Here is a 12,666-nt window from a genome sequence, read left to right on the forward strand (position 1 = left end):
CCCATCTCTTCCACGTTCAGGCCCCTTGATGTGGCATTTTTGTTGTATCTGGGCAATTCCTGCCCCTGCCCCAGGCCTGTTTGGCTGCCCCTGGGCTCGGGGATGCCAGCAGGGATCTCAGAGTGGTTGGAAGAGTGGCACATGCTCCCTGCCAGGCAGCCCTGCAGTGCCAGGGGACAGCCAGGGGTGACGTGTGCTTGTCCCTGGCTGTGTCTGAGCTTTGAACTGGGCCTGGGTGTCTGATCTCAGTGATTCAGGTGAGGGTGAGGACCAAAATGCCTTTAGGAATGTGGCCTCGCTGCAGGGACGTGGTGGCTCCGTGTGGTGCCACTGGGCTGTGAGCGTGAGCTGGGCATTTCTCTTCTCTGGGCACCCACTTTCCTTCCAGCCCTGCTCACAGACACTCTGGGCACCCACCCTGCTCCCAGCCCTGCTCATGGACATCCAGGGCACCCACCCTGCTCCCAGCCCTGCTCATGGACATCCAGGGCACCCACCCTGCTCCCAGCCCTGCTCACAGACACTCTGGGCACCCAAACTCCTCCCAGCCCTGCTCACAGACACTCTGGGCACCCACCCTGCTCCCAGCCCTGCTCACAGACACTCTGGGCACCCATCCTGCTCCCAGCCCTGCTCCCAAATCCTCCTGGGCACCCATCCTGCTCCCAATCCTGCTCACAGACACTCTGGGCACCCACCCTGCTCCCAGCCCTGCTCACAGACACTCTGGGCACCCACCCTGCTCCCAGCCCTGCTCCCAAATCCTCCTGGGCACCCATCCTGCTCCCAGCCCTGCTCACAGACACTCTGGGCACCCACCCTGCTCCCAGCCCTGCTCATGGACACTCTGGGCACCCAAACTCCTCCCAGCCCTGCTCACAGACACTCTGGGCACCCATCCTGCTCCCAGCCCTGCTCACAGACACTCTGGGCACCCACCCTGCTCCCAATCCTGCTCACAGACACTCTGGGCACCCACCCTGCTCCCAATCCTGCTCACAGACACTCTGGGCACCCATCCTGCTCCCAATCCTGCTCACAGACACTCTGGGCACCCATCCTGCTCCCAGCCCTGCTCACAGACACTCTGGGGCTCTGCCCTTCGCCCTTGCTGCTGCTGGGTGTTCCAGCTGTCCGTGGCTGGTTCCCCACCACAGGACAAACAGTTTTCCCCCTGACTCCACGTTCCCTGCCAGCTGCTGCTGAATGTGTGCTGTGCTCTGATGAGATCATGTCCAACGTCAGCAAGTTTTATCTCGATTTTCGGCAGGAGGCTGTTTTCTCCCGCTGTTGGGTTGGAAGTCACCCAGGAAGTGGAGCAGTGTGCGCGGCGAAATGCAGAGTAATGGGTTCAAGATGAGCCCCAGACACAGAGCTCTGAGCTGGCCGTGAGCAGGCTCGTGTTTGAGGCAGAATGTGGTTACCCAGCTGCTGAGAGCTTGGGAGGGATGAGGATGGGTTTGCCAGGTATCCCAGCTCCTGCCCCTGGCACTCTGCCCTGAGCACAGCATCTGCCTGGGGATGCACCCAGAGCTCACAGCTGGAAAACTGGGGATGGCTCATCCTTAAATCCCAGGGAGGGTTCCCCGGGGCAGGTCTCTTGGGGTGGTGGTTCCTACGTCTTGATCTGGAATCGGGATATCTGCGCTAATTGAGGGAGATCTGGAAGTAATTGAGGGCTGATTTTCTGAGCAAATGTAGGTTATTGCTGCTGTGGTGAGGTTGGGAATTGCCCGAGCTCAGCAGTTTGGGCTGCACTTCACTGAGGGTGAGCCTCCACTGGACATGGAGCAGCTCATTGTGTTTCTGCTAAGTGACAGCCCTTTTTTCTCTTTCCTCTCATCCTTTATTCTTCTCTTTCATCTTCTCTTCGCAGTGAGAACAGAATTTTCCTCATTCATGCCATTGAGTCAGATTGAAAGCCTGAAGTCAGATAACATTTTTCTGGTTCTCTCAAGCTGTTTGCTGTCAGATGTTTCTGAGGCCAGGTGTAAAACCAGTTACAGGATCTGCTCCCCGTGGTTTTTTGCTCTCCTTTTTCCAGTTATCCGTGTCTACTATAATTAGCTTTGTCTCGTGCTCTCTGATTGATACAAATGCCCCACTGTATCATCAGTATTTTTATTAGTACATTATTTGATGGTAGAAACCCCAACACTCTGTTGTGGCTTTGACTCCAAAGTTTAAAAAAACCAGTTCCCCCCTCAAAGGAGTTCCAGTGGAAGTGCAGCATAAGAGCAAACAGCTGGATGTGGGCAGACACACACATTATCTCGTATGTGGCACCTCCCTGAGGTTATTAGATGGGAATTGTGACACTCTGTCAGTAACCAGTTGAGTATTTAATGGTCTGGATGTTTTCCAGCTGACTGGAGCAGTGATGCAGCCCCCAAGTGCTGCACTCCTGTTGCCCAAAGGGGGGAAGAATCTTCCCCCAAATACTCATTTGTGGAAGGACGTGGAGGTGGAACGGAGAAATAATCCGTGTGTGAAGGTGATTTGGGCTGTTCCCCTGCTCAGGGTGGTGCCTGTGGCCCACAGTCCTGCTGGAAAAGCAGCAGATGGGAACAGATTTGTGCAGGCTGGCTCTTGGTAAAGCAGAGGAGTTGCAGGCAGAGGGAGTTCTGCATGTCTGGGCCAGAGGGGAGCTGGGTTTGCCTGGCAGAATCACTCACACTTGGTGCCTCTTTCCTGTTAGGACAGGGATTTTCTGCTGAGTGCAGTGCCCCTCCAGAGGGGACACTGCAGAGCGAAGACACAGCCCAAGATAAAGATGCCAGAGGATCAGAGCCAGGGAATAGTTTTGTGGATTAATAGACATAAGCACTAGAGCTCAAGGGAGGGAAATAGATTCCATTATTGACTGTTCATCCCCTGCAAAACTGCCTAAAGGGGAGGTTAATATGGTTTGTTTCCCCTTAATTAAATATTTGTTAAATGGTTTGTTTCCCCTCTGTTAAATATTTGTTCTGGTTGTTCCTTTGTGACAGAAATGAAAAAGCAGCAGTGTTGCCTCTCTGGTACTTTCAGCTAATCCTGAACGTGCTGTAACTGTTCTTCTGTCCTCCCCCTCCAATTATTTCCTGTAAAAAAGTGACTTTCTTGCATCCATTCTCTTTCCTCTCTCTTTCTGAGTCACTTTGCTGAATGACTCACGCTGCCCCAGTCAATGGTTAACTCCAGGAGAAGGATGAAGCTGCACAGTGACATGTGGATAAAGAGATAAAGAGAGCTGCTGCTGCAGAGGTGCTGTGGGATCCAATACCAATTTCATCACTTTTTAAACCCTGAGATGCTGCTGGAGGGAAACGTCATCCCCAGCCCCCTTTGGCTGTGCTGCTTTTGAGCTAAAAGAAATATATCTTAACACCCAATGGCACTGCTTGTCTCAGCAGCTCTGCATCAAATGCAGGAGGAGCAGAGCTCTGCAGTAAACCAGACCTGAGCACACTTCACCCTTTGCTCTGCACCAGCAGAGTCCAACCAAGAGGTAGCAGGGACAAAATGAGGTCTCTAAAGCTTCAGTCCATCAGATTAATATTTCTGTGTGGGTTTAGCCAATAATGTGGTTTGTGAAATCAACTCCATGCCTTTCTGCTCTAAGTTGGTTTTTTTTTGTTTTTTTTTTTTTTGGCTTTTTGGGTTTTTTTTGTGTGTGTGTATTTATTTATTATGTGCTCATTCTGCGTGGAATATTTTCCTGGGTCTCGTTGCATGTAAACTGAAGCTAAATACAAGCTTCATCTTTTCTCAGTAACTCACTAACCATCAACTGGAGAGAGCCAACTCCATGACTCAAACACGTGTCCCTTCCCAAACTGCAGCCAAAACTCTCTGGCATCAGATGGAAGTCAGGTCTAAATATATGTGAGCAGAAAGAAAGTCAGTTAAAAAAAGACTTTGTTATGGAAAGCTACTACAAACCAAATCCACGGCGGCCTGGAGTTCCTCCTCACACCCAGGCTGAGCTGCTTTTCCACTTTCAAGGTTCTCTTCCCCAGGCAGAGTGGGGGAGCTGCACAGGGCTGCTCAGCCCCTTCCTGCCTCCTGTGGGGTGGCTGAGCACACCTCAGGGGTCTGATAGAGGACAGGATATCCATCACTGTCCCAGCAGACAGGAGTACATCAGCTTTTGTTCCATGCTCGTGTAGCTGCTGGTGTTCTGGTGTTCAGGGCCAGTCTGGTCAGGTGAGGTGGGAAGGGCAGCGCCTGGCCCCAGGTGTCACCTCAGCACCGTCCTTGGGTTTGCTCTCAGTGTCTGCAGTGCTCTGGACAGGGCAGGAAAAGGGGCCAGAGAGTGAGATTTACACAGAACCCCCCAGTTTGGTGGGGTGCCTGTGCCAGCTCTGCTCCAGGCGGGTGACAGCCCCTCTGAGGCCAGCTCAGGGAGCCTGAGCTCAGTGTGAGCCCCAGGCGTTGGCTGAAGCCTGCTGGGGCAGGAGGAGAAGGGCATGGAATTGTTCCTGAGGGTGCCCTGTCCTCCTCCAGTCCACGTGTGGGCAGGGGTTCCACCTGTCCTGGAATGGTCTGAGGGAAAAAGGGATGGCTAAAACCTGAAATCCATCGAGCAAACGGGAATTCACCCTCTGGAGCAGAAATTGCTCTTTGTGTTGCTGCTGCAGCCAAGAGCCCAGGAGGAGCCCAGCTCAGGTGTGTGTCCTGCAGACACCACACCAAGCCCGTGTCCCGGGGTGTGGAGAAGTTCACCCCTTGGTTCCCCGGACATTCAGACGGGGATCAGGTGGGTTCAGTAAGTGGCAGCACCACAAATGGCACCCTCCAGCCTCGGGGCTCTTCTCTCCAGCTCACCTGGGACACCTTTGGCAGCTTTTCTGCAGGAGAACGTGTCCCTCGTGCTGGGCTTCTCCTGCCGCCTGGGCCACCTCAGCACCTGGTGGTGCTTTGGGGTCTAAAGGCTCTCCAGTGCCACCTCAGGACCCTCAAAGAGCCCCCGGGGACTCGTGGCAGGGTTTGCTCTCTGCTCCATCCCCGCAGAGTGGATGTGCTGCGGGGTGGAGCTGGTTCTGCGCAGCTCATCCTCCTCTCAGGCGCTTTGCCCGTAGCTGAGCAGGGATTATCTGAGTTCCAGGAGCGTGACCCCAGGGCCTCTGTGGGGCTTTGGAGGCCAGAGCAGGTCTGGGACAGTTCAGGGAGGCTGTGGCCAGGGCCATGGGGCAGGAGAGGACACAGCCCTGGAGTCCCCGACTCCCCTCGGGGTCACTCTGCTCCCTGCCACCTTCAGGGCACTTCTCTAGTGGCTGTGCATCTTTTCTGGCACTCCAGTGACAGTAATGAAAGTGCTTAGCCAACCCTCAGCGTTCCTGAGGTGGTGGCACAGACAGATTTGTGTTTTGAGTACTTCCTTCCTGCGAGTTTTGATCTCCAGTGCGTTGAGGGCATTGTTTTTTTTTTTTTTTTTAGCAGAAACGCTATCTTTATTTTTTGCTCTTTTCTTGCAGTCACACCCAGCTTCCTGTTCAGCATTTTGGTTAGAGATACCAATTGTTTGGTTGTTTTGCACCTCACTCTGGCACTGCACTGAAATCCGAGGGGAGGATGGTTAAATGTCACCAATGCAATCCAGATCCTGTCAATCCAGAGCAGTGCAGATATTGATTTCAGTCGGGATGGGCTTTAGCCAAAAATACGCGTTTTATTTCGATTCTGTTTTCCATCAGATATCTGTATTATGGTGCTGAATTCATGGAGAGATGCCAATGGCTTTGGAGCCTATTGATACTCCTACAGCAAAAATTCACCCTGGGACTTGAGTCCCACTTGGTTTGGGGTCAGCAGCCTCTTCCCAGAGTTTAATTAATGGAGATGACCTGATTGCCGTTGGGCTGGAGGGGTTTGAGGAGGTTCACAGGTCACACACACTCCACGGGTCACAGGCAGTGCAGAAGAGTTCAGGGAGCATCTTTGGCGTTATTTCAGTGAGGAGCAAACCCTGGGTTTGCTGTGATTAAACCTTTGCAGCTGAGAACATCTCAGTGATTACAAATCCTCATTTCCTGGGGGGAAACAAAGCCTTTAATTGCTGTTAATTGCTAAAACAACCCCACTGCTTTTCCCCAGCACGGTTTATTGGGCTCCTTGTGCCTGATGCCCCCAAACTGGGATTTCCCAGTCGAGGAGTTGCTGTGCTCTCCTGTGCGAAAGCTGATTTTCCAGGATGCAGAACATAAAATGGGCTGTGTGCTGAGTGGGAGGTTCCAGGCTGTGATACGTGGCTGCACCATCCCTGGGAGCCAAGTAAAATACTTCTTTTCTATATATAGTCACCTGAAATCCAGCAGCAAAGACACTTCTGAGCCTTGCACTCAGAAAACTTGGTTTTTAAGAAGCACTTTTTTTGCTTCTTAATATTGCAATTCTTATTTTTAATATTATTTTTTTAATTTCCACGGGGTTTTGCAGGAGGGCCAAATGCTTTCACTGTGAATTCAAAAGAAATCGAAAAAATATTAGAAAACCTAAAAAAAAAAAGGCAGGAAATATGAAATACTGCCTTTTCCTGAGGAAAATAATTCACTTTATTTGTGTTTGAAGCAAAGAAACACAAGAAAGTTTGTAGCTTTCATAGTTTCTTTGCCCAGATTTCCCTTTTCTGTGCAATTGAGGCAAAGTCTGATTTTCAGAGCCACTGTGGTTGGGTCTCTCAGTTCAAAGGGCTGTGGATGTGCCATCAGTGTGTTGGATTTATTCGGGCACTGGGCTGAGGACAGAAGTGGATTTTACAAAAGGCAGTGAGAGTCTTTGTCCTGGTTCCCAGGGACGTCTGGAGTCTCAGAGCAAAGAATCAACTTTTCACCTTTTGTCACCGATTTAGGAGTGAGAGTTTTTGAATATTCATTTTTGGATAATATCAGTTGAGAAAAGAGGGGGAGAAAAAGTCAAATCTATTTACTGGATGTGAGCCAAGGGCAAAGTCAGTGGTGAAGTTCTGCCTGGTGTGTTGTGTGTGCTGAAATGTCCTTCTGTTAAATTAACCCCCGAAGTGGAAGAGTAGCTGGAGGCTGTAACACTCGGCCATGCAGCAGAGCTCAAAGGTTACCTTTTCTCTCAAAAATGGTTTTGCAAATCTTTTTCAGAGCTGATAGATACACACCTTAGCTGGATACAAAACATTATATGAAAAAGAATGACTGTGATCTTTGATCCAAGCAATCAAAAAGAAAGGTAATTGGTATTTTTCTGCCTTTTCTCCAGCTGTGTGTTTCTCTTAACCTTTATTTATTTTCATTTTTTTTTTTCCAATTCAAAAGTCATGCCCCCTTTTTATTTGGCCTAGAGGGTTTCGAATAGTTGATTCTATTTAATTTTTTTCCCCCCTCGTTCTTTTTCTTCCCCACGTTGTGATGTAGCTGGGGCGTGGTGGGCAGGGAAGGAGAGGTGGGGCTGTGCACTCTGCAACCCGGCCTCAGCTTTGGTCCTGCCCAGGGGTTGGCTTTGCATGTCACAAATTCCTCCTGGGCATGGCAGCACATGGGACACATGGGATTGTCCCCAGAGGGTCACTGTCACTGGAACACCCAGGACATCCCTGTAACCCAGGCGGATCCATGGGATTGTCCCCAGAGGGTCACTGTCACCTCTGGGGCTGTGGAACATCCAGTGACATCCCTGATATCCAGTGGGATCTGTGGGATTGTCCCCAGAGGGTCACTGTCACCTGTCAGTGACAGGGGCTGTGGAACATCCAGTGACATCCCTGTAATATCAGGGACCTGTGGGATTGTCCCCAGAGGGTCACTGTCACTGGAACACCCAGTGACATCCCTGTAACCCTGTTAGGGGGACCTGTGGGGTTGTCCCCAGAGGGTCATAGTCACCTGGAACACCCAGTGACATCCCTGATATCCAGAGGGATCTGTGGGATTGTCCCCAGAGGGTCACTGTCACTGGAACACCCAGGACATCCCTGTTAGGGGGATCTGTGGGGTGACACAGTGCAGAGGGGTGTGAGTGTGGCACCCTCACAGGGTGACACTGCCACCTCCAAGGGCTCCCTTTGTCCCTGGGCTGCAGGGACACAGCGCAGTGTCCCCCGTTTCCAGCCGAGGGGATGTGAGGGTGTCTGTGGGGCTGGAGCAGGGGCTCACTGCCCCACAACTGCAGCAGCCTCTGGGTCACCTCCCTGGTGTCCCTCCCTGGCCATCCCCAGGGCTGTGCCACTGCTGCCACAGCAGGCTGTGACACAGGACACCCTGAAAGTGCCCAGCCTTGGCCTGGGTGGCTGATGGCAGCTGTCATTTCAATATCTTTTTTTTAATTATTATTATTTTATGATTGAATCTTTCCTTATCTTTGCATGTGTGTGCTTGTGGCCTCGTTTAATCAGTTCTCTCTCGTTAAGTGGATCAGTAGCAGTGTGCTCCAGAGCAACCAGTGGCAGGCCCCTTAAACAACAGCGTTTTATTTGTTAATCACATCATCTCCAGCTTCTCTCGGCTACAAATGAGCAAATCGTGACAACTGGTAGTTGAGATTTTAACCACACTAAACAAGAGATGAGTAGGAGGGAGTTCAGGGCTCTGGGCTCCCCCTGAGCTCAGTTTGCTCGTTTTGTTCAGCCTTCTGGTGAAACCCAGATTACACCTCGGTCTGGCTCCACGAGCTCCCAGCTCTGGAGCACATCCCCAAAGATGTGGCATTTCACCAGCCTTGGAGCTGGTTTCAGACTTGGGGATGGAGCCGTGCCTTGGGACCCATCCCTGTTAATTTACATTCCTGTTAATTTACAGATTGCTTTGGTTTAGGGACTCTGGTTGTAGGTTTTAGTGCTGGGACAAGCACTGACACACAGCAGGGATTCAGGATCATCACAGTGACACACATCAGGGATTTAGGATCACAGTGGCACACATCAGGGATTCAGGATCATCACAGTGACACACACCAGGGGTTTGGGATCACACTGACACACATTCGTGATTTAGGATCCATCACAGTGGCACACATTAGTGGTGTAGGATCACACTGACACACACCAGGGATCACAGTGACACACATTAGTGGTGTAGGATCACACTGACACACATCAGGGGTTTAGGATCATCACAGTGACACACACCAGGGGTTTGGGATCACAGTGACACACATTAGTGGTGTAGGATCACAGTGACACACACCAGGGATTTAGGATCACAGTGACACACATTAGTGATGTAGGATCACAGTGACACACACCAGGGGTTTGGGATCACAGTGACACACATTAGTGATGCCCAGCTTAACCTGCAGCTCTCACTCCTCCCAGCACCTGGATTTGGGTGACATTCAGGGTGGCTGTGGGACATCCAGGCCAGCTGATGACAGGGAGTCTCGTCCCTCAGGTTGTTACAGACCCCAGGTTTGCAGGTGGAGGAGCTGGCAGGGAGCAGTCCTGGGTGTGCCTGGCCCTGGGGTTCGTGCCTCTGATGTTCCCCTGAGCTTTTACCCTGCTCAGGCTGCAGCCCCCTGTCACCTCAGCCCACAGAAGCCACTGCTGACCTCGGGGCAGGGAAAGTGAAGTTTGCAGGCTGAGTCAGCACTTCACCACAGCATCAACCTGCCCAGGGGCAGCCCCAGGCAGGGAGCAGCCCAATCCGGACCCCTCCAAAGGCTCCGCAGTGAGCTCCATGTAATGATGTGCTCACCTTTCACCGGGTATTTAACCCTTCCTGGGTGCCGACGGCAGCTGGCTCTGATAGTTCCAGGACTGTGTTAGAGAAAAGGAGCAGATAAAACTCAGCTGTGCTATTTTTTGGTAGCCTGAACAAAGGTGTTGCCAAACAATAAACCTCCTGCAACCCACTGCTTTCTCGGGAGGAAATGACCCTCCAGCAGTGGGTGCCCACTGCTTTTACCTCGCTGCTATTTTTAACTGGGCAGAGTTTCCATTGAAGAGCTGCTCCTGTCATTTCCTGGGCAGAGCTGAGTGAGCGCTGAGCTTGTGGCTGCGGCTGGACCAACCTCCCCTCCCTCTGGCTGCTGCCTGGCACTGCACACTGCACACCCCACACCTCCTTGGCTGGCCACCGCTCAGCCCAAACCAGCAGCTGGCAGAGGCAGCAGGGTGCTGGGCAGCAGGAGAGGTCTGCTCTCCCTGCCCAAATCATCTCCAGGAGGCACCAGCCTGCTCCAAAATCACACATTTCCCAGCTGCAATTAAAGAGAGCTGAGCCCTGGGATGTTACTGGTGGGAGTTTTGAGCTTGGAGTTCCTGGAGCCCCCTCCACATCCAGTAACAACATGGAGCTTTGGGAAAACACAGATTTTACTTTCTCAGAGACAAATCTCAGAGAGAGGAAGGAGATTTCAAACCATGAGTCATAACCATTAAAAACTAATTCACGTGTTCCCCTTCCCAGAGACTTGCCAGGGACAGGGCACCAGGTTTGTTAGATAGGAGGAAGTGGTGAAATACTATGTTAATTAATACTATGTTAATTAATACTATGTTAATTACTGTTTGTCATAAACATTTATTAGAAATGGGATAGAATACAGAGGAGTGTTGCAGCTGCAGACTTGAGGATGGATCAGTTTTGGGTGAGGGCCTCCTTTGCTTTGAGTTAGTCCCTGTTTCAGCCCTTAAATATCAAAAGGGAGAAGTCATTTGGATCCGAGGTCTGAAACCCAGAAAATTGATTTTCCTGCTTTTTAAGGCAAATTAGTCACTGAACAGTTTCCCCACCCTGATGAATACAGCACCGAGGAGCTGCAGGTGAAATGGAGCCCCAAAAGAGGCAGATCTGGAGTTTTGTATCAAAATGCTCATGGTTTAGGTCTCTCCTAATCAAAATGCAGAGATTCCTGCTCTCAGATTCTAGGGAGCACCTCAATTCTGTTCCAGGAGGTGCCAGAGGTGCTTTAGGCAAAGTGAGTGTGAAGAGTTGCCAGGAGACATTGGCTGTTGTAAATGAAGTGATGTTGTTCTGACTTTTTTAACAGACAAAATTCTTCAGGGTCTTTCTCTTGAGCTTTATTAACAATGCCCAGCCCCTCACAGTCCCCTGGTGCTGCGTGCAAGTTGTTTGTGCTCCACTCTGCAGAGAAATGATACTAAAGATGCAAAGCAGGTAGAGTCTAGAGTGGGATAAAAAATTACCAAACATAAACCACCCAAATGCAAACGTTTGCACCAGAATTGCAGTCTCTGTGTTTTCATCACTCTCCATTGTATTTCCCCCAAACCTGGCTTTTTTTTTTTTTTTTTTTTTTTTTCTCTTTAAAATATTTTTTTTTTCAGCCTAGTGAAAACGTTCAAAAGCTTAGATACCTAGAGACGTTTCTTTCTTTTCCTCGCTGGGCTCAGGGCAGTGTCTGTGACAGAGGGAATGTGTGTTTATTTAACCAAAATGAAGTTCTGAATGCAGAAGGGGATGTTTGCAGCTCGACTGCCCGAGGATTGCTTTTACTTTTCACTTGTGGTGATGTTGGAAGTGCTTTAATGTTTCCTCCTCTTTCTTTTTATTTGCCAGTTAACGAAATTATCAGGAAGGAATTTTCTGGACTCCCTGCCAGAAGTCAGACATAGAAGAAGAGATTTGTGAGACAACTTTTACCGAATCCTTCCACGAGTGACCTCTTTAGATCCTTCCAGTGCCCCTGCAACCTCTGGCTTCCTTCGCGGTTCACCTCCAGGCAGAGGCTCAGTGCAAGGAACAATGAATTGGCACCAAGTGACAGCCTTGGCTGAGCAGCTTGTCACCTCTGGCTGTAAACACCACGGAGGACACCCTTCCTTTCATCCAGACATCACATTGTTCTCCTGGAGCAGAGCATCTGTCTGAGGAAACACTTGAAGCCTGCTGCAAACCATCTGGCTGTCCATGGAGACAGCAGCTCCAGCCCGGGGTGGACACTGGGGGTGGGAAAAGGGGAACTAAGAGTAATATATATTCCATGGAGGAATAAACACACCGTCCTGCAGGTCACTAGCAAGGATTTGCCCTCCAGCTTTCCAAGCCCTCCTGAGAAATGTTATTTTTTTGTAGGAAACTGAGGCAGCCCAAGCTCGCTCAGCCTTCATCCAGGCTGGGATCAAAAACCAGTTTGCTCTGAGCACTGGGATTGGTGTTTCCAACAGGAGATGTCAGCTCAGTCCAGGAGTTTTCTTCGTTTTTCCTCTCAGTCTGGATAGGAATTTGAAGGAGAGGGATTCTCATAACCAACCAGTGAAAAGAGCAATTCAGCAATTGCAACGCCTGTCCCAAGGTAAAATCACCCCAGGTCCAAGACATTAATATATAAGAGTCACAGCAAATCCAAAGATTTTCTGGTTGATCCTTCGTAGTATTTAGGCAGTGTATGAACACATCTTAGGTATTTTCTCTCTAACGAATTGTTGCTGTTTCTTTTCATGTAGAACCTGCTCTTGGCTCGTAACTTGTCTCATTTAGCAGCTGGAACATTTACTCACCCAAGCTGCAGAGGAAAATAATTGCATCTTACAGAAGCCATACATTCCAGAGCAAATATACACTTTCTTTATATTCACCTGGCCTCTTTGGCTTTGCAAAAGCTAGCAGCAGTTCCTGGAAAGGGGAAATTTCCAGGGGAGTTGGTATTCTGTTATGTTTTGCTTCGTGTGTTAGAATATCCTGTCCTGACTCCAGCTTAGCACATTCCAGGTAACCACTGCCACCTGCAGTTGGACAGCTACACTTTAGAATTTTT

The 12,666-nt window shown here is 50.3% G+C and overlaps 1 protein-coding gene across 2 annotated transcripts in view; it reads left to right on the forward strand.

Moving 5' to 3' along the window:
* The window catches only part of NFATC2 (nuclear factor of activated T cells 2), a 70,773-nt gene extending 58,962 nt beyond the window's left edge, over positions 1 to 11,811 (forward strand). The window contains exons 9-10 of one of the 2 annotated variants that reach the window (XM_066330951.1): positions 7,095 to 7,182; positions 11,469 to 11,811. In XM_066330951.1, coding sequence (XP_066187048.1) covers positions 7,095 to 7,138 — 44 coding nt within the window. In that variant the 3' untranslated portion in view covers positions 7,139 to 7,182; positions 11,469 to 11,811. The remainder of the gene's footprint in view (positions 1 to 7,094; positions 7,183 to 11,468) is intronic. The other variant, XM_066330952.1, reaches the window with a different exon arrangement.
* Positions 11,812 to 12,666: the final 855 nt, after the last annotated feature.

The sequence above is a fragment of the Sylvia atricapilla genome, chromosome 16 (assembly GCF_009819655.1).
Source record: "Sylvia atricapilla isolate bSylAtr1 chromosome 16, bSylAtr1.pri, whole genome shotgun sequence".
In the NCBI taxonomy this organism is placed as follows: domain Eukaryota; kingdom Metazoa; phylum Chordata; class Aves; order Passeriformes; family Sylviidae; genus Sylvia; species Sylvia atricapilla.